General features: G+C 48.0%; 2 protein-coding genes across 3 annotated transcripts in view; one reads left to right on the top strand and one right to left on the bottom strand.

The window, feature by feature from the left end:
- The first annotated feature begins 553 nt into the window (after positions 1 to 553).
- Positions 554 to 17,770, top strand: PRR33 (proline rich 33). The gene is made up of 3 exons (XM_052810895.1): positions 554 to 697; positions 6,476 to 6,612; positions 15,997 to 17,770. Exons 2-3 carry the CDS (start codon positions 6,592 to 6,594, stop codon positions 17,638 to 17,640), a joined length of 1,665 nt encoding a protein of 554 aa, XP_052666855.1. The 5' UTR covers positions 554 to 697; positions 6,476 to 6,591; the 3' UTR covers positions 17,641 to 17,770.
- Positions 11,877 to 25,804, bottom strand: part of LSP1 (lymphocyte specific protein 1) — a 50,219-nt gene continuing 36,291 nt past the window's right edge. For both annotated transcript variants that reach the window (XM_052810896.1, XM_052810897.1), the window contains exons 6-11: positions 24,480 to 24,523; positions 24,221 to 24,302; positions 23,686 to 23,826; positions 22,810 to 22,890; positions 21,803 to 21,917; positions 11,877 to 11,887 (exon numbers count right to left, since the gene is read on the bottom strand). In XM_052810896.1, coding sequence (XP_052666856.1) covers positions 21,828 to 21,917; positions 22,810 to 22,890; positions 23,686 to 23,826; positions 24,221 to 24,302; positions 24,480 to 24,523 — 438 coding nt within the window. In that variant the 3' untranslated portion in view covers positions 11,877 to 11,887; positions 21,803 to 21,827. The remainder of the gene's footprint in view (positions 11,888 to 21,802; positions 21,918 to 22,809; positions 22,891 to 23,685; positions 23,827 to 24,220; positions 24,303 to 24,479; positions 24,524 to 25,804) is intronic.

The raw sequence follows: 25,804 nt of genomic DNA, 5'->3' as shown, positions 1-25,804 counted from the left end.
GTGTAAGAAGTCAGAAGCATGTGGCGCACACATCACATGTGTGTTAATGCATGGGTGGTGTGTGACACCTCTCGCAAAGACTAGCAGGGCTCTGCCACGCATCAGGGCTCAAGGAGACCTGGAACAAAAAGTAAGAGAGCAGGAATGCAGCAAGAGAGCTTGTCTGACCTCAAGCCACACTCAGAGCCTTTCTTAGCACAATACAAAAGCATTATTTAAGTAAGGATGTCTTAGAGAGGGCAAACCCCAGATGGCTGGACTCCACCTAGAATCTCCTAGGTGTCTGGAGGGGTTTTGCTGCCCAAGCACCCTCCACAGTTGCACAGCTATGCCAGCAGAGGATTGCAGTGCCTCACACAACCCTCTGGCTCACGGTTTCCATTTCACTAAACCTCACAGTCTTCAGCTCCCCATCCCCTCCCTCCCACCCCTCTCCCCTTGGCAGGGCTCCCCAGCGATGCAAAGCATGCCCTCTGGAGTGCCTGGCAGCTCCAGCACCCCCTCTCTCCCAGCCTGTAGGAGCAGAGAAAAAATTTAGGAGCTGCAGGGCAGGTGATATTTTTGGCCTGGGTCACAGATTGATTCCTGCCCACTCTTTCCCTGCCACTTGCAGGAAAGGGTCCCCAACCGAGGATGTAAAGACAAGCATTTAAAGCCGTGGAGCAGGAGCACAGCGCTGCAGCCTTCCATTCACCAGGTAACATGCACGAGCAAAAATCCCCTCTCCAGCTTGTATTCTTCAGCTGTCCAGCAGCTTATCCTCTCTCCTCCCTCCCGCAACCCAGCTCAAGCCAATGCTTCTGTTACTTGTTGGGTGGGAGGGGGACAGTGCATCCATCCTCAGTGACCCAGCTTTGGCTGGGAGTTTGCCAGGTAGGGGAGCCAGGGTGGGCATCCAGTGCTGCCAAGGAGAGCAGCACCTGCATGGGGACGCACAGCCGGACCAGGTATCGTGGCCTCCACTCCCCCTCCCCAGCTCTGCCAAAAGTGCTAACACAGCAAACCAGCTTTCACGCTGCATTTTCGGCACCATCGAGCATTTTTGTCATCTTCCACTGGCTCATTTTCCTCAGGCGCTCCACCAGCCAGGCACATCTCCAAGAAATACTGTATTTGCCCAAACTGGCAGCAGAGTGGAGATGTATGGGAGGGGAGTTCCCCAGCTGTTTCTCTTTTTATGCTTGCAATGGACCTGGTTTGGCAGTGGTATTCACCAGCCTCCTTTGCCTGCCTGCCCATTATAGACTGTCCCCGCTGTGGACAGGGCATCACCACTCAGGTCTCCTACACCAAGGATTGGATCAATCAGTTAAAAAGAAAGTGTGTCTGTGCAAGTGCATGTGAAGCCTGGGCTTACACCAGGACAGTTCGCAGCAGATGTGAGGCTGAATGCTCCCGTGGTCCCATCTGGCCCATTTTCTGCCAGTCAGTTGGCAGGAGCAATGTGAGCATCTTGCAGGGTTGCACAGCCTCTGCCAGAGCGGTGCTGCTTGTGCACCAGTGGCAGGGAAGCACTCTGCATCACTCAGATTTCTCTCTAAGCATCTTGACAAATGTGATGTTGATGCAGGCTACGGCAGGGACAGGTAACCAGACATTTCTACTTGCTGCAGCTCTATTTTCAAATAGATGAGATGCAAACACTGCTGCCTGCAGCATCACCTTAGTTCCTGTACACTCATGTCTGCGCTTAGCTCAGTTCCTGCTCTGTCCATGTTGGGCAACGGCTCCAGACAATGTCTGTCTTTACATTATGCATCATATCCATGCTCCATCTTGCCCATCGCCACCTCCTGCGAGCATGGCCCATCTGCTCAGTACTGTCCCAAAGGACGTCTGTGCATCCTACGGGCTGCCTCTGTCAGAGCACTGGTGTCCATGTCATGCATCTTGTTTCCAGTCCCAGCATGATCCAGTTCCCTCCTCCCACAGGACTGAGGGGATCTGCTCCATCCCTCTGGAAAGAGGGCTTATCTGATGCACACATTCTCTGTTTGCTCTGTTCACAACCGAGGCTCATTCCCCACAGCCCATTTAATGTTTGCCCTTTCTTCCCTTTGTGGGTCTCTATCTGCTTCAGCATGTAACTATAATCCTCTCCAATATTTGTTCCATGCCTTAGCCGCATACCCTATGCTTTTCACACATACCCTATTCTAGTCCTTATTTCACCTCTTGATGCCATCACACAGCAGTTTCGTTCACAGCCTGTGACATTTTCATCATCAGCTTTGCCTCTCTACTGCAGATTGTCCTCCTCTAGGATATATATTTTGCACTGTCTTGACATCAGCTCTTCTCCCTGCATCAGCAGCAAGGTGTACTTGGACTCGCCTTTGAGCTGCTGCAGCACAGCCATGCCAGCCTAGAGAGCAAGCAAACCACCACCAACTACCTCGTGCTCCATACTGATCACAGACACCAGATGAGGGAGAGATGATCCCGGCTGTAGTCACATTTCTAGCAAGAGCTATAAGATTTTGTTAGGCAAGGGCGCAGTGAGCACCTGTCTTTGGAGAAGCCCCTCTCACCAGCTACCAGGTTAGGAGACAGCACCAAGGCTAAAGAGAGCACACATGCAAGTCACAGACATGAACTAGGGTCTCAAACTGCATAAAGTCCAGCTACCTGCTGACCTCAAGCCAAAGTCTGGCATGCTTTTACAGTGACAGCATCTCCATCTGGGAGAGGATACAGGAAACCAGTGTTCCTCCTTTAATAGGAACTAAAGGCTGGGGCACAGATCTAGAGAAGTTTCCACTAGGTAACCTACCCCAATATCACATTTCTTTTCAGTAGGTAGGAGCACCCAGACTGGTTATTTGAGATGGGCCGCAGCAATATATGGCATAGCAGGGCCACTTGCAGGGGAGCTGTAATCAGCCCTTCTCATCTTTTCTGGCTGTTGGCTGACCTATTGCAGCAGCCAGCGCACTCGCAGGGAGATGCCTTTAAATACAGTGCACACACATTAGCCCTGATAATTTTACAAATTGCATAAAGACAGGCACTTTGGCCAAATGCTTCCCCCTTTTTTTTTTTTACCCTCATCCCCCATGCTTATTGCACACCAGTCAGTGGGCAACATTTCCATGGATCACTGCTACTTATGGCTGGATGACGCTCAGCCAGCAAGCTGAAAAAGCACTGGAAAAGTCCGTCTGAAAAGCTCTACAGCCCTGGAAGTCTGAAATCCTACCTGCAGCTTCACATTCATTAAAGACTACAGAGTTTGTAAAGAAAATCAGCTACATCACTCCTTTAAAGCAGGTGCTCTTTCACAACCCAGGAGAGATCTAACTCCTGAAGTGAAACAATACCTATCCCCTATTCACCAACTACTGACCAACACTGAGCAAACTGATCTAATATTGAGGCGGATCCTACTTTGGCCCTCAAGTTGGGCCAGAGGACCTCCTGAGGTCCTTCCTCACCCAAACTTGCCCATGACTCTGCACTTACACCTTTGTGCTAGAGCTACAGACGAACTTTCACTGACACCTTCTGTCATCCAAAAACAGTTAAGTTATCCAAAGTGAATTTATTTGCAAGGAAAATATGTTTTACTTGAGTTGTTCCATCATTCACATTCTGAATGTTTCTTTTATTCCCCCCCCAAAGTCATATTTGAATGCTTTCAAAACAACATCTTTTGATTTTTTTGCATGATACAAATGGTTTTGATGTGGGGGGGGGTTCTGCATGATACAAATGGTTTTGATGTGTTTGTCCGCTTATACAGACATCAGCACTGAAACACTTGAAGTTATCCAGGAAAACAGGTTTATTAAGCTGACTGGGGAAGGGTGGGGATGTGTTTTTCTGTTTTGTGACACCCCATTATAAACCTTTTACCATGACTCAGGGAAGGTGGGAAATGGGAACCACAAAAGCCATTTGGGAAGGAAAAGTAAATCCTTATCCAGTTCCCTTTCCTATCTTCTCTTTATCCCATCCCAGAGAAAGGGATTCTGCAGTGGGCTTTAATCAGCAGTTCAAGGTTGGAGTAGATGCCCCACGTTCACTGAAACATTCTTTCCAACTTAATTGAAGTAGCTGCCAATAAAAAGGCAGATCAGATAGTGACTAAGTAAGTACACTCAGAGGAAGGACAGAATATATATATAATTAATTATTTTCTGTTCCTGAGTAAAATCCAATGACCTGTTTTATGCAGCCAGTCAAGCAGAGATCAGAATAGCCTTAAACTTTCAAATCAGCTCCTCTATTTATGTATTAGCAGACCACTGCCATTTTACCAGCAATGATGGGATGCTGAGGAATCTGAAACACAACTCAAATGGGCTGAGCAAAGACCATGCTTCCTCCCCAGCTCCTCTAATACCCCTGCCTGGCATTTGGGCTCAGGATCTCGGTCCTCAGTTTGTCTCTCCCTCCCCCAGCCAGAAGAGACCTGGTGCAGTGCTTGCCATGCACAGCAATGCACATCTTGCAGCAGCTGCTCAGATACAGGAGAGAGCAAGTATTCACCAGGTTGTGGGTTCACCTACCTGAATCCTGGAGCATGGCTGGGGAACCTGAGGGTGCCAACACCTTCTCCTGATGATGGCTTCATGACACCTCAAATGTTCAGAGGCATAAAAAGGAGAATAAAGGCCAACAAACAAGCTTTCTCTTATTAATGACCAAATTACCTATGTACACCTCCATCCACCTTCCTGATACTGGTATTCTCCTCCTTGCATCTGGAGGGAGGCAGGCAATCAACACTTCTGTTGAGGACTCTAGTGTGTCATCCCTTCTGTGAAGCTCAGTCAGTAGAAGAATCTAGCCCCGTCTTAGCCCCTTTTAGCCTGCAAGAGCAGAAACTCTACATCTTTGCGTAAGAAATAGGGAGGGATCTGCACACCTCCTACTTCAGCATCGGATGCAAACATAAGCCAGCCTTGTGCATCATTCATACAGTGCATGCTGCAGATACACTCATTAGGCTGGTGTGGTTTTGGCCGCGACAGTGGCAGAGCAGGGTACAACGTGTCCTTGGGCATTTTTAAATTCTGTTGAAATTTTTTTATTTGTAGTTGAGGTTTTTCTAAGTTTCCAGTTGGGTTGGCTCTGGTTGTTATTGTTTGGGTTTTTTCCCAGCAATATTTTCACTGTTGGAGACACACAAAGTCACTAGCACTCTTAAAAGACAATGGCAGTTCTGAGATGTTGAAGTCATCAGTCCAAGAGGAATTAATTGCATTAGGGTATTTGCATGAAGAACTGAGCACCTATCCCCCAATCCTTCCACGGGTCGGCACTGCTCTAAGGAGCAGCATGTCCTGCAGAACCAGCCCTGATCTCATCAGTCATCAGGGAGACAGAGAGGGAGAAAGCAAATGGAGAGCTCACCTCTGACACCAACCCAAAAATACCAGCATCTGCATCCCTTCCATGAGAACTGGCCTCATCAGACAGGCCACAGCTCTGATGGATGTGGGAAATGCTTTGCTACCTTGATCCACAACAGAGTGACTCAGATTAGAGATACATTAGTGCACATGGTCAGCAAGCAACAAGGCTCAGCAGGGTGGCACTGGAGAAGCAGCAAGAATTTGCCTTCAGTGTTGGCTTGCTGGCATAGCTCATCAGCCTTTCAAAAGCCAGATGGAACAGACCAAGCTTAACCCGGGTGTACAGCTGCTTTGTAGACCTCCAAAGAAACTGCTCTCACATGTCCCCATCTCCCTGTGAGCACATTTAACCTACCAGCTGCCTTGGCACGCACACTGAAAGTCTCCTGAAAGGCTGCGAAAAAGCAAAGCCCAAACCAGGATGACAGCTAGAAAAGGGGATGAAACGCCCCGGGGCCAAGAGGCAGTGAATAACTGCGTGGCATTTGGGCAGCTCACACGTTTGGCCAGGGCAAAGGCAGGTATTGGTGCCATCCTTACCAGCTCACTTTAGCAGTCTCAGCCCTGATCTTCGAGTCAAACTGCACACAAACCCCCAAACAAAATTCACCGAACCAATCAACTCCTAACCCCCTCTGCTCCCGGTGCAGCTTCTTCCATGCTTGCACCCTCCGCATACAGCACATCCCTCACCAGGAACAAGCAGAGACAGAGCCAGAATTTGCGCTCTTCCTCTCCAGGGATAGTAGCAATCAAAGCACAGCTCCAAATTTGCATTTTGCAACCCTGATTTTTGCAAAACAGTAGATCTGACCAGCAAACTTGAAAAGCCTCCAACTAGTTTCATAGCCTGGAGCTACTCTGCTAGAATATCTGTCCTGGCAACATCACCATCATCTGCCCTTCATCTTTCCAGTACTTTAGATGCCAAACTTTGCAGGGCCAAAGTTGGGAGCATGCAATGGTGTTACTCGATAGCCCTTCTTCACACTAATTTTAGGTGACAGAACTTTTCATGCTTTCAAAAAGAAGTCACTTTATTCCTGAGAAACCTCTTGTACTTACTGGCTACTGTAAATACTTTTTTCCATCCGATGTTTTGAACTTACCTACAGGGCTCTAAAAATCACCAGAAAAAAGCACCAGAAATGATCCCGAAGGAACCAATGACCTGTTAATTTTGTGAACCAAACCAAGTAACACGATGCACCCAACATGCAAGTGATTGCAGATGGAAACAAGTTACACATCAGTAAGTACTGAATTTCATCTTTCTTCAGCTAATATCGATTCCTGATTTTTCTGGTAGGCTGTTGCTCCATCACTCAGTTGTTTGCTTTGGGAGATGTGCTTGCTCCATCTGCTTTAGACATCTAAGGTGCAATCCCTGTGGGATTCTGGAGATCCTCCTTGGACATGCTAGATCTAGGCTAGATGTCTCTCTGAAGATAAGGAATCAGGCTGGACCATTCAAGACATAGCCTGGGTCTCATCCTCAGGCTATTTACACCTAAATGGATGAAACAGTCAGACAGTGAGGACAAAGACTGAGCAGCAGGATGGGAGCCAGGACCAGTGCCTAGAGCTGCTGTTTTGGGCTGTCCCCAGAGGAGGTGAGCGAGGCAGGAGAACAGCCAAGGTGCTCACAGCAACCATCCACAACCTTGTGGAAGGACTACCTACCCAACCAAGCACATCTGATTCAGTAATTACACTTGCAGTTTGCTGCTTTCATGCTTTAAAGTGCTTGCTCATATAAATTCCAATGATATTTTCCCCTTACTATGCTTCACCCTCTCTGGCCTGTTCTTCCCATCACCTTCAAAAGCCCTAAGCCCATGACACTTTTTTCTATTGATTTGAAGGATGAAGAGTATGTGTCTTTAGCATTGTTAAACCACTATTACTTAGAGTTTTCGTGAAGAGATTAAGCACCTTTTTGAAATTTGATCTAAATCAAATTGTTCCACAGCAACCAAAACCCTCAAGGCACCCAAAGCAAAAATCACAGGGAAATCACCTATGGTCTGTCTCATTATCAGGATCCTTGTAACGGTTCCATCGTTTCTGAAGCAAATGCTAGCTCCGATTGCACTTCTTGCCACTGTCAGATCCATTCTTTACCTGCTTTGAAATATATGTATGTATACACCCATATATACATATATCATGCAGCATTAGGGAAAGTGTGTTGAGCTGGCAATAGTTACCAGTAGACCAACCACACAGCCTTGTTCAGCAGCATATCAGCTGCCACCTCATTATTTATAGCCACCCCGCTCTTTGAGCTTGTTTATTTTCCTTCCCTAAGGTGGTGGTGGCAGGAGGGGAAGCTCTGACATTCAGACCCAGGTGTGTCCGAGCCTGACCTTTCCTTCAAAGAGCAGAAACTGCAGACACATTTCAAGGAATAAAGTCATTTGGAGACTCTAGACTCGTTCACCACCTCACTGGAGGCCCAGTGCAGAGCTGCAAGCAAGGGCTGAGCAGAGATCTGTTAATTAGCCAGCACATATACATAAGGATGGTCATAAAAATGAACCTATAATTATTTTATACCTGGAAAGAGAACCAGATGAAGTCTAGCCCCCAGTCTTGATGCAGAAAAAGTGCTATATAAAGACATAACATTCAAAACAGACTTGAGTTTTCCATCAGCTAACCTTTCCCCAAGTTTAAACAACACTGGTTTATGGCCTGCAAGAAACAGGCATTGCAATGGTCGTGGACCGTGTTTTTCAATTCTGTCTCGCATATGCTTGCATAGAATCACCTGTTAAACCTTGTTGGAAGAAAACCAGCCCTGAAGCCTGCTACAGGACAAACAGCACATCTCAGTATTACTGTAGGCCCCACAGATTTATTAAGAGTGGATACTGTACAAAAGGACATTCCCCTTCTGCATAATCTAAACAGACAGGATGGGGAAAGAAGAAAATTGGAGAGAAGCACCACCTTGAGGTGTGCCTCAAGGTCAGAGCACTGAGAGCCCACATAGGGGTTCCAGCCCCTCTCTTTGGGCATCATCGACCTGCCAAGGGGATGGTAATTTGGGATAGCCTGGCAGCACAGGAAACACGGGCAGCCAACAGATACAGGGACCAGGAAAGCATCGCTCTTCTCCACCAGGCTTTGAGGGTAAACTTAATCCTGCAAGAAAGTCTCACTCAGTGCCTCAGTTTGTCCTTGTTATGCTCAAAATGCAACAGTCCCAGTAAAAGATAGAGCTATGGTCTTACAATGAAAGCCTGAGAGATGCCAATGCTGCAAAAAATACAATATTGCGAAAAATGAATGTAGGAAAGATGGAGCAGTCAGCTGCTGAACGAAATCAGACCAGTAACTGCTACAGAGAGGCACAGCCTGCTCTCCTTTACTCACAGAAGCAGGATGAGTCCCCAGGAGCACTCTTCACATCCCTAGGAGAGCAGAGGTCCCAGTGACACACAGAGACGCACAGGAAAGCTGGAAGCAGGCTGCTTTGCAAAGGTTGCAGCATAACTTCACCACCACACGCAGTGGTTTCTCCACAGCAAATTCACCTGCAGAAGCTTTCCATTTTAGCAAGAGATGAGCAGAAGCACTTCACAGATGCCGCATTTTCTTCTGAAGTGAACAACAAAATCAGCCCCAATGCCCTGTGCTTGCTGCTGAGGGGAGAAATGAGCTTTCATCCCCTCTTAGCATTCCCCAAGATGCACATCCAGAGCACCTGGGCTGCAGCATCCCTTTTTTTTTGGGGGGGGGGGGGGGAGTTTCACCATTCTGGTAACCCCACTGCCACTCCCACCACCATGTGTACACCACGTTACTTTGGGAGGAGAAACACCATGTCATAAAGTTAATTTAATTGTGGAAAAATTTCCCCTGGCAGGTATAGGTACCTCATAAAGAGCTGTATGCATCTGCTCTAAGCCAGGTCTTTTCCCTGGTTTCTCACCACCACCAGTGCACTCTGGTCTCACCAGAGAGTTTCCATGTAACCTGCTCACATCTGTGCTGTGACCAGAACCTGAATTACAGCAGTTGTTTCTGTTGAAACCACATCTACGTCCACACAGGCTTTAAGTGGGGACAATATGCCCTGCAAATTAACCCTCCTTAGAGAAGGAATCTCACACAAGCAGCCTTTGTGGCCTTTTCTGCGCTCTCCATGCTGGCCGGGCACAGGAATAGTAACAGGAGTTTGTGGCCATCCTCTCCACCAGCCAACTGCAGAACAGAGTTGAAACAAATTGGTGCAACCAGTTTGCATGCATGCAAGGGCACAATACCACTGCTTTCTCCTCAAGCCAGGACATCTCTATACACCCCTTGCTACTGCTCTGGCCTTGCTTGAAAATCCCACCATGGCAGAGGAAGGGCTGAAGGGAGGAAGATGGGGCCAGATGGTGTCCATGCTCCCCAGTGCTCTCTAAGGAACACCAACTCCTTGAATTCCTACCTCCAGGAGGAGCTGAAGCAGAAGATGGAGAGGACTAGGGTACCAATAAGCAGAAAGATGACAGCTAGAAGCAATACCTGATTAACTTTCCTCTTCCTAATACTTTAGGAAAGCATAGGTAAGGAAAGCACAAACTATTTGCTGCCTCTACACCACAGAAGTGTTATTACTCAGAAGGTCAGCTCCATAAAAAAAGGTTTTTCATTAGATGGTTCCAGATAGGGTAGTCAGCTCATTAGAGCTCTGGGTTCCCGTACAGACAGCTATATTGGTCTTATCTAAGCTGTATAAGCGGGCTATAGAGGATTTTTTTTTTTTTTAGCTGACATCACCAGTGATTTTTGTTGAAGCCTGTGATGTTGCTGAGGTCTGTCAGCTGGGGACCTAAGTTCTGTGCTTTTCCTAGCTGATCACTTCATGCAAATTCTTCTGCATGCTGCTCCATCTCTCGCCCAAACACCGCTCATTCCCATTTTACAGTCAATTACCCCCAATAACAATGAAGAATGCAGTGAGATGACAAGGATCTTCTAAATGGGGCAGGCACACAGAAAGCCCTTTTCTTGCATACATCAAGGTCCTTTTCTTGTCACTCAGCCTGATGCTTCTTCTCCTTCACTTCCTGCTCAAGTAGAGAGTTACAAGGTCTTGGAAAACAGCTTTGCTGCAGGAACTCCTACATCAACAAAATCCTCAGAGTTGCCATTGTTACAACATCTTCCTCAAATTTTATTAAATGCTTACAAAAAAAAAAATCCAGGCTGCAGTAAATTTAAGCAGAAAGCACACTGATGAAGGAGGAGAGAGAAGCTGCCCTCCCCTCCAGGAGGGCAGAAACAAATCACAAAATGATGTTGACATGGGAAGAGGGTAGGAATAAGACTTTTAAGAGGGGATGGGGGACATGCTAACACCATGAAGTATGAAGACGTGGGAGAGCTCAGAAACAGCCCTGGGAGCTGATTAACAGACTTCAGGCCCAAGGCCAGAGTGCCACTCTTTAGGGACTCAGTTTCCCCATGTTCACAGCAAGCCCTGACCTCCCCAAACAACTCACTAGGATGCCCTTTCACCATGCAGCTTCCAGCATAAGAGCAGCAGCCGTTTCTCAGATAACCTGTCCACCTCCAGGAATGTAGCAGGCAGGTTATCAACATACCCACCACATCTGACATTCAGAAGAAGTGTTTCAATCACTGGCACTGGAGCCCACAGGTTAGAGAACAAGCAAATCCCTTTCCCAGAGAAGAGAGATAATACCAGTGGTCAGCACTCCTCATCTGGGAAAGGAGACCTCCAATCCGTGTTAGACAGGGAGAGGAAGGCAGCAGCTACTTGAAACAAAGCTGCTATTGCCACTGTTGAGACGGAAAAGTGGCAGGAACATTTTGGCATGGGTATGTAACTGTGATTAGAGGATGATCTGGGAACTAAAGAAAAAAACAGGACTAAGTTGAATGTGATTTGATGTACACAGAGACAAGTAGATGGAAGTCCCTCAAAGCAGATAATGTAGAGGGTCAGAGGCTGCATTGTAAACAGTGGAAGAGTTTACCCACAGCTGGCACCAACAGGGTGACAAGTGGTCCTTGCAGTCTCCTCATGCTCAGGATCTGCCCATTGCCCTCCTTTCAAACACTGATTCTTTTACCAGGTTTCTTTTGAGATGCCTCTCTCCCACCACCCAGCCACCAAGAGCCACAAAACCAGAAATTCTTCATCACACAGCAAAAGCCCTGCCAGCTCAGCAGGGCAGCAGATTCCCCTCTTCCAACACTTGAGAAAGAAGAGAGGGAGTAGAGGGAACAGAACCACAGCCTCCCATCTCCATACCAGAATCAGATTTAAAAAAAAAAAAAAAAAAAAGCCAGAGAGTCACATAGAACATTAAAACAGGGACAGTTTTGCCAGCTGATCTAGTTCCTTTCGTCCAACCGGAGGCAGCATGGGGTATTGCTTACACCCCGAGAGGAGTCAGGCTGTACCAAAGCACACTGACATCAGGCAGGAGAAGAGAAACATCCTTCAATTGTCTTCTGTGGAGCAGAGGAAATAGTGGCATTGAGGGTTGCACCAAGCTCAGCTGCAAGACAAGAAAACAAGAAGTTTATGCATACCATTTGGCCTGCCACGAGCAATACCCTGGGCTGTACAGAGGCTGCATCTTGTCTAGCAATTACAGGTAGTTTTCTCCCACCCATTTCCACAAAGCCCTGTGAATCAGCCCATAAAGATTCAGCACTGCAGGAGAGTCAACCATGCTACGTGCCCATGGCAGAGTAGATGCCAAGGGCTGCATGCCCGGCAGAGGTCACAGCTGCCCAGGCAGAGGGAAGGATGTGCTCCTGCCCAGCCATCTCCTGAGAAGGAGGAGATTAGCAGGTTTCCTTCCAAGCCTGAGAAAGCCGCTAAAGTGGAGAGCATGTTCCTACAGCCCCCGACAGCCGCAGCTCTCTACTTGGGACCATCTGCAGCCGTATCGGGTTCCTGCAGCTCTCTATCTGCTCCGCACGCGACAGCTGGTGCAGCTGAGGGACTCCCGCACACAAATGACTTTTCCATCACATGATAAATGACTCCTCCATGCTGACACTCTCCCAGTTTGGAGTTGCCTGCAGATGGAGCAGAGTTCAGGAGAACAGTTGGGGTCCAAGTGTGGGTGACCTCCCCTCCACCCACAAGCACTCAACCAGCAGCAGGGAAACTTAACCCTTTGAAAGCCTCTTGACTCAGGTTCTAGCTCCATTTCCTTCCAACTTAGCACAAACCCACCCAAGTTTCTCAGGCAGTATTTTCCCCATTGTCCCTGGGTTTTCAGCTCTGGCCTTTCTGCTGGCAATAAAGCAAGTCCATCTGTCCTTTTGCTTTTGCTTCATTACACAGCAAGGGGGGGAAGACGCTCACAAATCTTGCTTGTTGCAGAATTTCTCCTGAGAACACAAAGCTCTGAAGGAGAGTCATCAAACAAAGCCAAGCATGACAGGGAAGGCAAATAAATTAACAGCTGATTTCCTTTTGCTGTCTCTTAGCATCTCTCTGCCTCACTAGTCAAACACACAGACTCCAGTACAGTCACATGCCATGGAAGTTACCACTCACGTCTCCAAGACCCACAGCACAGCAGGTTTCAAGTCAGTTGGGGTGCTGAGAGAGTAGCGAGAGTGATTTTAAGAGCACAGACTATTGTAAGAGTCCACAGATCTTGAGATTATAGGGCACAAAGCAGCCTCTTACTTTGGGAACAGAGGGAAAGTTTTCCCGGTGCATGCAGATTATATCTAAACTTCCCACTCCAAGAACCCCCATGCCCTCCTCAGTAGCATCTGGCAGTTCACAGCAAATCCCAGACAAGATCCTGCTCTGACCCATGTCGGAAGCTGCATCTTTCTGGGGTGCAGCAGTCTGTAGGACAAGGAAAACACTCAAAGAGCTGATCAGTAGTTGGGAAGTTCACTGCCCTGCCTCTTTAGTATTCCCAGCACAAGCTTGAAGCAGGTCAACCTTATAATTTTGCTTTATCAGTGCTGCTAGACCACAGCTCATCCTGTAGTAGAGGCTGTCTGTGGGAAGACATTAAACAGGAGCAGATGAAATCATTCCACAATCAATCCTAACATCAGATGCGTGTACTAGCTCACCTTGCAGCAGACAAATCACACAAGCAACTACCAATTCCTATACAAACAGAAGCAGAGTAGTGTTGCACAAAAGCAAGTATGCATCTCTCCAACTGAGGCATTTTGGCTTTCTGACCCAGAAGAATCTAGAATGTCCACAAGGCTGGGGAGGAGAGCAGGTATATGATGAAGGAATGGGCTCTCAGCCTTTTTTCAGGCCAGTGCAGACTTACTTCTAAGAGTAGCTTTTGAAACAGAGCCCCAGCCTTATGCCTAAGGCATGAGGCTGATAAGCCATTGGGAATGCCCAACAGTTGTCACCCCCAGCTGGCACAAATCCCCTCCAAGCCCCCTCGCCAAAACAGCAGGAGGTTTCTCATGTCTGCAGCTGAAATAAATCATAGAATAGTTTGGGTTGGAAGGGACCTTTAAAGGTCATCTAGCCCAACACCCCCCCCCCTCCCCGCAATGAGCAGGGACATCTTCAACTAGATCAGGTTGCTGCTCAGACCCCCATCCAACCTGACCTTGAATGTTTCCAGGGATGGGGCATCTACCACCTCTCTGGGCAACCTCTTTCAGTGTTTCACCACCCTCATCATAAAAAATTTCTTCCTTATCTCTAGTCTGAATCCACCCTCTTTTAGTTTAAAACCATTACCCCTTGTCCTGTTGCTACAGGCCCTGCTAAAAAGTCTGTCCCCATCTTTCTTATAAACTCCCTTTAAGTACTGAAAGGCCACAATAAGGTCTCCCCAGAGCCTTCTCTTCTCCAGGCTGAACAACCCCAACCCTCTCAGCCTCTCCTCACAGGAGATGTGTTCCAGCCCTCTGATCATTTTTGTGACCCTCCTCTGGAGCCGCTCCAACAGGTCTGTGTCTTTCCTGTACTGAGGAAATCGGTTGGTAGTAGTGCACCACTTACTAGACACTGCCCAGGCCCTGCCCACCACAGCCTCTGCTCTGGAGGACAGCTCATCTACCATGGGGAGGGCTTGACCTTGAAGGCTTTATGCCCTGCATGCCACCTCTTCAGTGCTTTCATTTGCTGCTGCATTTTTTTTTATTATTTTTCTTCTTTAAAGAAGAGTCATCCTTCTTCCCCCCCCCCATCCACAACCAGTTTTGGCAGATACACCACCTGCTTGCTTGGTACAGATCAACTTCTCAGCCCAGTGCTGACAGCAGCACTGCAAGCCTAAAGGCAACACTGGGCACTCAAGCACAAATAGCTGTTCTGTGCTTTTGAGAGTTTTATTCAGGATAGTTTTCCCACACGGTAGGTATCATGCTACACACCCACACTAACCAGAGCCAGTTGGAGAGCCACCAAGAACCAAGCAGAGCACATGCAATAGCCCCTCTGGGCAACCCTGACATCAGCCCACCACCTCTTCCTTGTTTCAGGATGTTCAGTTGCATCCAGCACTGGGGATTAAGGGGCTCAGTGATTTATGCCTCCTTTCATAGCAAAATTCAGCAACTCTGTGCTGAGAGGCAGGGTTGAGTCAGATTTCTTTCTGGGGGCTGCCAAAGGTCATTGCAGGTCAGAGGCTGAGTTTTTGGTGTTCCCCAGCCTTGCTCAGGAAGAGAAAGAGAACTGAGATTAGTTTTATCTTTCTATCCCCAACACAGACCCTTAGCTCCACTGTGCAGGAAATCTGACTGGTGCTCACCAAAAAGAAGAGGAGATGGTGGTGAGTTAGTGAAAGAGAGCAGGGAAAAGAGCCATGCATCCCCCCAGGAGCAGCACTGTTGGCCAAAGGGGGGTCCAGCTGCAGTTGCCACTGGGGATAAGACCTGACCCAGAACACAACCTATTTCTGTTTCACTGAAGAATCAGTGATACAACCAGGACAGTGGCAATGCTCCCAAGGGAAAGAGAAAACTTGGCTTCATCTTAAATTGAGTGCAGGAGAAGGTGGCCACTGTACTTGACACAGCAAGGAAAGACTAGTTAGAGTTAGCATTGTGACAAAGCACTTTCTCACCAGTTAAACACAGCTTTTTTTAAGGTCCTGCATTTCACAGGGATGTCTTTCTGCCAGCTGAAATCAATCAAGGCCAGTGTTGACTTTGACTCAAATGACACGTGTAGTTTATGGCTGTTCTGTTGTACATAACATTGTATCAGAGTATTAATAACTGGAATTTGGAAAGCTATGACACATTCCTGATTTGTGCCTCTGGAGAATGTTTCAAAGCTTCAGAATTTCAGAACTGCTCTGTTTCTCTTGACATTTCCTTCCAAATCCCTTTAGGACTTGCCAAGACACGAACGTCTGTGGTCCCAAGGAGCTCTCACTGGGTTTTGCGCTATCGCCAGGAGCAGGAGGGCTCCAGGTTTAGCAATACAGCTTCCCCCAGTACATCTCTTGCCCTGCCACACCACCCTCAAGACTGGCTGAGACTACTTGAGAGACTAAGGAAACCAAGACTGATGCTCTTCTCCTACAATACTGACTCCATACTCATAGCTTTTGGAGAGAGGAAGAGGCTGCCTTATGTATGAGTATTTCAGAGTCTAGTCCAGGGCTAAGCCCACACCAACTCTAAGCTTTGTGTTTTCTTCCAGGAGATGACAATGCTGATAACGGTATCATCCTCCGTCCAGCCTGCTCCCATCCACCACCACCTTTCTCCCCCTCCCACTCTACCAAAGCCTGGGAAGGACAACCTGCGGCTGCAGCGGCTACTGAAGAAGGCAGCCAAGAAGAATGCCATCCTAGCTTCGGAGCAAGCCAAGTCCTTTCGGTCCAGCCTCTCACCCGTGAATGAGGCCAGCCCTGACCTAGAGCACAATGAGAGCACTCCCCCAGCAGAGACCCCCGAAACCACAGCAGCTGCCTCTGCCAGCCTCCCAGCCCGCCTCTCCATCAAGCCCATCACCCACCGCATCCCCTCCCCTTTCCGAAAGAGCAAGCCTTTCACACTGAAGGTCACTGAGCAGAGGCGCATTGCCGAACACCTCATGCTCACGACCTCCCCGGCCATGCCCCTGCTACACAAGCCAGGAGCTCCCAAGACTCCACAGCAGCCTGAAGGCACAGACACCCACCTTCCCTCTCCACATGACCCTTCAATATCTGTTTTTCCCCAGCCGCCTCCTTCCAGTACACCCAGTAAAGAAAGGGCACCAGAGGTTACCTATGTCACCAAGGTGCATGCTTATTTCCACAGCGTCAAGCCACCCAGGGCTAAGACATCCACATCTAATCAGACCCAAGAAACTGTCAGCCATGAAGACAAAAGGCCTTCTTCTCCAGCACCTGAAACAAGGTACTCTGAACCACCTCCAGGGCAGATACCCACCCTGCTTGATGACAGCAAGGCCATGGCTCCTGCACTGGAGCCTCCCCTCCTTTCTGCTGCAGAGACAGAGCCTCCTAATGAAGCTCCCAGGCCTGCTCCTACTGAAGAGTCCATCAAGGCCCCTTCACCCAAGCCCAGCCCCTCCGATGCCCACACCGATCAGCCTATGACCCATGGAAGCAACACCGAAATATCTGGATCAGAGATAGCTCCTGAATTACCCAAGCAAGATGGCGACATCCTAAAATCATTGACGCCCAGCACTCCCTGGAGGCAAGCACACCCAGCAACAGCAACCCCAGCACAAGCTGACAGTACTGTGGCCACCTCCACAGACACCGAGGCAGAACGTATCGTTCAACCTCAGTTGACCCCCAGCTTACCAAACACCAGCCCTCCCCTCAAAGCTGAGCCAGCACTATCACCTGTAGAAGAAGCAAGACCGCCTGGAGCCAATGCCAGTGGCTGGCATCACCTCAGGAAGCAGTTGATGGTGCAGCCAGAAGCACCCAACTTCCCAGAGTCCGAGCCGGAAAAGCTGGGACAGGAGGAAGGGAACAAGGAGAAGGACGGCTCTCAACCAACCATCGGTCAAGAGTGCAGGCTGTTTAAATCAAGGGCCACAAGGATGTGGGATGCTATTTTATACCAGATGTCAGTCAACAAGGAGAGGAAGCAGCAAGCAGAAGAGAAGAAGCTGCAGAAGGAAGAAAGAAACTTTCTTCCCCGCCGCTTACCCATCCTTCTACATAAGCCACGCTTCGATGCCCGGAAACTGAAGGAACTGGCTGCCAAACCCATGACAAAGATCACCACTGTGTTTGAGGTGAGCCGGTTTAGACCCAAAGCGGCTGAGGAGCACAGCAAGAGCTTTAACAGAACAGCATCAGGATGGTCAGTCAACTGAAGCCAGACTTCTCCACCAGGCCCAAATCTCTGGAGGTTCCTACAGGGCACCAAGCAAGAAAGCACCTATGACTAAGTTTACTGCCCAACAGAGCCAAGTGTAAGGCAAAAATAAAATTAAATCCCTCCAAGCCAGCAGCCTCATGCTGTGGGTTTAAGGGTTACTCTCCATATGTATATAAGCTTAAAAGCATAACACACCGCATCCACAGGTCATGAGCCAGGAAAACAAACATGCACTTGTTTTAAGAGCCAACAACAAGCACTGAGTGCAGTAACATGGGGAAGAGTGGGGAGGCACACAGTGAAGAGGACAAATTGCCTGTAGAAGCAGCCCAGTTTAGAGGAGGAAGATGAAATCTGAGTTTATTTTGTTGTGTTTAAGACCAAAATAAATCCTAGAAACAGAAGCAATTGCAGGTGAGGCAACATGAAGGAATCTGGGTTGCTCCACATCTCCTCTAGGGAGTTTTAGAAACTGAAGTCAAAGAGGGTACACATCATCTCTCTAGCTTCTCCACCAAAAGTGCACCCCACACTCATTCACTGAGAACAAGGTGGAAATTCATCCTTTCACCCATGGCACAGACAAGGGACAGAATAAAATATCCATCCTGCTCTCACACACAGCAGCTCCCCTGCCTAAAAAAATGGGCATCATCACTTGATGTCCTCTTAGGTCAGTCTACTAAATCATAGCACAGAGAAGACTAACTTTGTTGCAGTAATCAGGTTCTGTTAGGTATTTTACCATGCTTTTTTAAGTACAGCTGGGGACTGGTGTTTTCATAATAACCAACAAGAGCCTGCTTCAGCATGTGGGTATCCAACTCTGTATTTAACAAGGTGCTGTTTTCCAGGAGGTTCTGCTAACCGCATGTAGTCTTGTTTTCAGGGGGATCATCGTGATAGTTGCATACCTACTGGTGCCTGATGTCCTGAAAAAAAGGGTATTTAAAACAAAATCCCCAACTCTGTCCATCCACAGAGACAACTGTGCTTTCCACCATTACAGTCACCCTTTGCATCTCCATTGCCACCAGGCTTATGAGCATGACATCTGGAGATCAGCTACTTCTGTTTCACAAGGGACTTTGTCATATGCTGGGATGTTCCTACACAGCTAATATAGGATTGCTATGTTTAGTCCAAACAGGAAACTCAATACACAGCTCTTTACATTCTCTTCATGCACAGAGGATATGGAGCTGACCAAAATTTCCCCAAGCCAAACTGCAACCAGACATAGAAACAAAACCAAAAGCCCCTTTTGCTTTTCTGAAGTCTTCCAATTTTGCAATGATGCTATAAGAAGAGCTTAGTTATCATCAAACCTTCTCTGAACTTTTCCCTTTGCTGGTCTTATCCTCTCTGTTTTGTAACCCCTTGCCTATTCTAAGGAGGAAAAAGAAAAAAGGGGGGGGGGGGGGGGAAGTAGGAATAACCCAAGTATCTAAAGTTTGGATTTCACCAACCCCCCAGTTTTCCAAGAAAAAGCTGAAAAGAGGTAGGTTAGAAATGTGCCAGTAATCACGAGTGGATCCCAGGTAAGCCTCTGCAGGATAATTCAACATGCTGCAAGAGAAGGCCATAGAGAGAGATCCACACAGCAACACAAAATCAAAAAAATCAAAGAGTGCAGCGTAAAACATGTAGAATGCCTCATGCAGGTCAGGATGACCTTACCACACAGTGATAAAATAGCACTTTACTGTAGCACAGCTAAATGGATGCCTATGCACAAGAGTTTGCATTCACAAGATCCACAGCATTAGCATGAAGCAGAACAGCCAATATTGATTACACTTGGGAGACTATGTGAATCTGGCCATAGAAGATGGTTTCAGAAGCAATTGTGCTTCAATCCACTGTGTCCTGCAGCGAGGATGACCACCCAGAACAAACCAGTGACTCTCACATAAGGTTTATGTTTTGCATCTGCTGGGCTTCCCATCAGGCTGTGTCCGCAACTCAGCCCCAACTGCACAGGGATGGAGGACAGAAAATCACAAGTGGGGAGAGCAATTCTCACAGTGGGAAGCAGAGGAAGGCAGGTATGGCTACATGGTTTAGCCCTTTTGCCCCAAGAGCGAAGACCAGAGGCATACAGCAGGCATGGCAAGTCCTGCAGAGACAGACCCTGGCACGAGAGCATCACAGAGGAGAGAATAGATGCCTGGAGACAACAGATTTCCACCAGTCGCTCTGCATTGGGAGCCATTGCAGCATGTCCCAGCCTGATGTGCTATGCTGAGCAAGGGAAGGGGAACACTGCTGGGCACGGAGTTTGGTTGTTTTTCAGTGTCAAACAGCCTCAGGCAGTTGCTAAGACCCAAATTGCCACTTACAGAACACCTCTTGCTCCACAGCCTGCTCAGAGGTCCTGCAGCTCAGGAAGGGGGAGGAGGAAGAAAAACCGTACCTGTGCTTAAGGAACTAGAAAGGTGATAAGGTGGTGTTGAGCAAGCGACACAGGGGTGAGCCAGAAGGGTTTGGAAGCAAAAAGGCAACAACGAAGGGATCTGGCAGCAGGGAAAAAGGATGAATATAGTTCAGGGGGGTTGAGAGGAGCTGGGGAGTGGGGATCTCACAGCACACAAAACAGCCAGCTAAAAACTTAAGATGATAAAAAAGCCAAGATCCTTCAGCTATCACAGTCATTTTGCTATTCACAGTCAAAAACCCTTCCTTATGAATGAGCCCACAGGGCAACAGTGTTGTGCCATGGCTGTTTGGAGTACTGGGTGGATCCTAGAGGACATCCTGTGACAGTCACTGGCCTTTCAAGAAAGGATGCTGGAAAAAGACCAGAGCCAAGGGCACTTTCCTTTGAGCTCCTTGCAGAAGCTGAAGTAGGGCAAACAAGTCCTGTTTGCTGACAGCCTAGCAAAACCTGTTTGCTATAAAGAATTTAAGTCCAGTAGGATCCCACCCAGTGCATTGAAACAGACTTCAGGAAAAAAGAGGACTGATCAAAAAGGAGAGCTTAAAATAGGTTTCTGAAAGCCACAGGCAGAGAAGCAAGTTGAGGATACAACTCCTGCGGTCTCCTCCTTCTTTACATCTAAAAACATAGTTTGGGCAGGCTTGGGTTTGTACTGCTGCCCACCTCAAAGTGGCATTCGAGAGACCTTCTCTTCTAAATCGACACCACAAAAGCAAAAAAAACCAAAACAACATGCTGCACTCAAAAGTCATCTCCTTGGGGGGGGGGGGGGGGAAGAAGGAACACAGCCCTCAGAAGAATTCAGAAACAAAAGGTGTTTTGTAGCAGACAGAGCTATTTATAAGCTTGGCTATGAAATAAAGCTTCTTTTTATAGTAGGAAAAAAGAGAATGAGCTTGTTTTCACCCCTGACAACTTCCTCTCCTCTGACTGTGCCAGATGCTGCCTGGTTGGATCCAGCCAGTTATCACCTCCCTCTACACCCTTCCTCCTTGTTGCCACAGCCCTCTACTATCATCCACTCAAGATAACACCAGGATATCTATTAACATAAACACAATATGAGCATGAGATCCAAAGACTGTTTCAAGAGGGCAGAAACAGCAACCCAGCTCTGCCTCCCCCTTTGCTGCACATCAGAGAACAGTCCTTTCTGCTCTGTTGGTCTACCCAGCACAGCAGATGTTCATGTCCTCCCCACTCAACCCTATTAAGGACTGGTTCCAAGAGGTTACTGAAATCATTAAAAAGTTTTTCCCCTGATTAATTCAGTAAATCTGGGAATTAGACCCCAGAAGCATCTGAATTTCAGGAGTACATCAGCCGCTACGCTCCGAGAGAACGACCTCTAGCTATCTACTTCTCCTTGCAACATAAGAGCATAAGAAAAACAGGCAATTAGACACTGTTCCTTTGAACTAGCAAAGGCAAATACATCTTCACCCTAACAGCAGTAGCTAAGGGACTTACTCTGCAGATTAAACACAGGTATCCAGCTTCGTAGCAGCGTCAGAAAGTCAGAAACCAAAACAAACCCCTGCTGTATACCCAGTCCCTTCCAGCTCAAAGTCAGGCGTTTGCCCAGTAGCAAGGCTCCAGGTGTTACCATACAGTACCTTCCAACTTGCCCAAAGTGTAGCTGGCAGAAATAACCCCAACATCTTGCCAGAACACCACCAGGAGTTTGTTACACAGCACAAGGTTATACTCCACCTACCCGGTTAATGAGTTCTCCAGGCATGCTATTGCTCTGCAGCATCATCTATCAACACCTTCTTGTACTGGCCATGGCCTGTTGCAACAAATTTATACTTTTTGCCAGAAGGAGTAGACTGAACAGGAGAGAAAGAAAGAGCCAAAGTCAGCATTTTTCTCCCTCAATTAGGCAGTCAAGATCAAATAACTGAAGCCAGAGGAGTATGCAGTATGGTTGTCTAATCCCAGAGGGCTTGGAGTCAGCCTACTCTGTACTCCCTTCTTGCCCCTTCCACGTAAACTCTTTGCACAGACTGACCACTGCTTTCTATAAGCATAAAGTAACACAGCGAGCACAGGATGTGTAATAGGAAAGGGAAGATGCAACGCCAGGCCTCATGAGGGAGGGCTCATCTAAGAGCCCAGACCTCCCAAGCCAGGGTTGGTTTCACCCATAGCAAGAGCCCGTTTCATTTACCACATACTCGCAGCAGTACCGACTGAGGAACAGACAAGATACTTTGATCTTCCTCTCCCAGCCTGGACAGTTCGAGCAACAGCCGCTTGCTGCATTTTAATAGGCATTCCCACAAATGTACCGGTAGGCACAAAACCTCAGATCCATGTGCAAGTGTTGGTACTGTCTTAGGTTCAGTTCCACTTAATTTTGCATGTTTTCTTTGTTCTCAAGATTAAAAAGCATAACAAGACCAAAGTAACTCACACGTGCAGTTGAATTTGAGCCTAGAAGGCTGGGGCTCCCAACTCATGGGCTGAGAACAACATGCTAGTCATGAGACCCTTCAGTATTACTGGTTACAAAACAATTTTTGCCCCCATTTTTACTAGGGCTGAAGCAATAGCAGCTCACTGTTAGGAAGAGCTCTTAGGTATGCCATTGCATTGATAGATACAGGCAGCCCTTGTCCCAACAGAACATCACCATCTTCTCAGTACTTCCAACCCAGCCAAGAGCTCTTTTTTCACAGCAGAGCAAGTGCTTTCATACTCACACAGATACTAACTCACCTTGATATTGGTCTCGGGTTTGGGATTGCCCTTCTGTTCCCAAAGGCTTCTTTTACTCACAATGTCTCCAGCCACGATATCCTGAGGAGATGATGTTCTCATTACCCTTTACTGCTAACGCTGCTGAACATGCCTTTGTTCACATCCCTTTCAAACCCACACATCTGACGTCCTTTTTTATTTATAATATCACATCATCTGAGCTATGACAGCTGCAGCTAAACCCAGTGACTGTGAAAACTTCTTCCTATTCCCAGTATATCCTATGTTTTCCTCTCACTCTCTTCAACAAGAGCCTGCATCAGAGATCCAAGATGTTTATTTTCTTAAGTTTGTCAACTATTCAAGACATGTTAACATCAAGGCTTTTCTTATGTGGAAGGAATTTTGCTCACATAAACACAGTTTTGCAACCAATGTGTTACAGAATCAGCCTCACTCTCAATGACCAGAAACTGAAATTATTAAGAGAGCAATACATAATAATCTGCATTTTCCAAGTACAAATTTATCATCTTGCAACTGTGTGCTCAACAACTGGTGCTCAGTCCTAGCCCCTGCAGAAGACACACACATTCTCCCCACCAGCTGATTTTATTTCCATTTCAAAACAGAGCCTCAACCAGCATCAGAGGCTTTCCTAGCTGTGTCACCAAGAAACAATTTGGGGCCCTAGCATAGACAAAGGAAAGCCCTGACGTGGTAGACCTTGCATCCTGATGAAGGTGATTGGATCTCTAATATAGATGCCTTTAGAGCTGGTGGGCAGCACCAATGAGCCGTACCAACAGGTTAATGTAAACGTAATGCGTGTTGTGCCCAGAGGCCAACCCTTCCGCCCCTGCACAAGCAAGGCAAGTCCTGCAAATGCCATACCTTACAGGGCAGGGACTTCATGGCAGACTGAGCTGCCACCTCTCCAGTCTCCCAGAGGCTTTTCGTGCTGGCTACCATCATGCTCGTGGTGGGAAGGTCAAGAGAGGGCTGCCGGACAGGTTTTGGAGCCTTTGTGGATGTCTGGAAAATAACCAGAGAAAGATCACCATCAGGGAGTGTGTGGTTTTTCCACACCACACCGCCCTGCCCCCCCCCCCCCCCCCCCCCCCAATTGGAGGTCCTCAGGGATGAGGGGCTGTAAAAGGAGACTTGTAGGGTCTTGCTAGTTCCTGCCAGATACTTCCACCCTTTAAGCAAGGAACATGAGGAAACAAGGATGGGACAGCTCGCTAAAGAAACCTACTTTATACTGTGGAGGGAGATAGAGACAAGAGAAAGCGTTGCTGCCACCCAAGGGGAATCGATTCAGTTGTCACCTCCCAGATGGTAAGACTAAGAGGCACGGTGGGAGAGCAACGCCCAGCAAAGAGGGCTCCTTGGGGAGCGGGGACACAGAGACAACACAGCAGCCCACCTCAATAGCCTGTGTGTACTGCTCCAGCCTGTCATCGATCTTCGACACAGGGAGGGGAGGCTGAGTTTTCTTTATGCTGTTACTGAAGAGCAGAGGAGAGAAGAGGATTAAGGCGATCCCCCGGTGCCTCAAGAAGAAGGGAGGACTTTGAGGGCCACAGGCAGCCTGTCATTCCTGCCCTTCCCCACAGCAGGGCCCTCCAGCATCCTCCATTTGCAGGAAGTGACCTGCTTTACCCCGAGGTCAACCCTAGAAATACCTTTTCTTTATTGAGCGGTTCAGCAACTCAGTTCTGTCTGTGATCTAAAGTGGGAGAGAAAAGACAAAGACATTACTTTTGTCCATGGACCTCAGATGGATGTAGGTCACCTCAGCTGACCGTAACGCAAAACATTTCTCTTCCCTGATCCCTCACCCAGATTTTGGTTAGAAATGCCTCAGTCCCATGTTCCCACACTGGTTAGAGAGACAGTGAGCATCCCCTTTCCAAGGCAGGTAAACAGAATCACAACCAAAAGCACCAGTGCACCGTAGCAGCCCAACCAGTTTCAGGGCAAACCAACAGCATGCAGCTGGGCTGACAGCTGAAACAGAAACCAAGGCCATTTTCTCTACTCCCTCTGCTCAAGGACTAGGTATCTCTCAGACACTTGGTTTCCTAGCCAGACAACAGAGGAAGTGGCAAGTGTGGAAAGACAAGGGGGAAAACTAGGGGCACTGCCAGCCATGTCTGCAGAAGAGAAGCCAAGCACAAGAGCAGCACAGGCATGAATTACATCGACTTATCCACACCAGAGAAGCACAAAGACAGGGCAAGTCAGCACGTGGAGCCACCTGCAAGGCAGCCCTTCACGTCAAGCCATTAGGGAAGAGTTTTGCACAAGAGGCTTCTGTGCAAGAACTCTTTGGCTGAGACAGGAAGGCAAGCAAACACTTCACAACCACTGAATAAATGAAAGCTGAAATGTTGCTAAACCTCACAGCTCCTTCGTGCCCCGGAAAACAAGAACACAGAGAGAAAAATCACTTTCAAGCCAAAGAGGAGGCTCGCTTTTAACACCAGCTCCTACAGAGCCAAGGAGCAGCAACCAAGTAACAAGGAGCCTTCTCTCCCTGTATAACTGCTGCCTGTGCCATGGGAAACAACACCTATCAAGTTAGCAGATAAAAAGCAGCACTAAGTGCTCATTTTAAGATGCTTTCAGGATGCTGGTGCTAAATTTTAGCTAAGCAGAAGACAAGACAGCATCACAGAGAGGCCACATTTAACAGCAGTGCCCAAGAGCACAAGGCTCATTAGGGAAGAGCACAACCACCAAATGGTGCAACCCTGGCTAATAGAGATGTGCTAGGGAGAGTCACTCTGCATGGTCCCAACACAGCAGCGTGACAGATATCCCACCAGCCAGCTTTTTCTGCTGGGCAGGCTGTCTGCCTGCTGCCAGCTCACTCCTTTGCTCGGTGCTGCAGGAATCAATGCTTGCCTCCAAGGCGGGACTTCAGAGATTGGGTTGCTCATCCCTCTGGGACATTGATGGGCAGGCTGGCACCTCATGGGGCATAACAGCACCTGAAAGGGGAATC

Source organism: Harpia harpyja, chromosome 16 (genome assembly GCF_026419915.1).
Source record: "Harpia harpyja isolate bHarHar1 chromosome 16, bHarHar1 primary haplotype, whole genome shotgun sequence".
Classification (NCBI taxonomy): domain Eukaryota; kingdom Metazoa; phylum Chordata; class Aves; order Accipitriformes; family Accipitridae; genus Harpia; species Harpia harpyja.
This window is presented reverse-complemented; position numbering and strand designations above follow the sequence as displayed.

What these genes read in the sequence shown, in the direction of transcription:
- PRR33 (XM_052810895.1), top strand. Translation starts at nt 6,592, where the DNA reads ATGGAAACAAGTTACACATCA. An exon ending in TGGAAACAAGTTACACATCA is followed by an intron (nt 6,613 to 15,996) that starts GTAAGTACTGAA and finishes GTTTTCTTCCAG; the next exon opens with GAGATGACAATGCTGATAAC.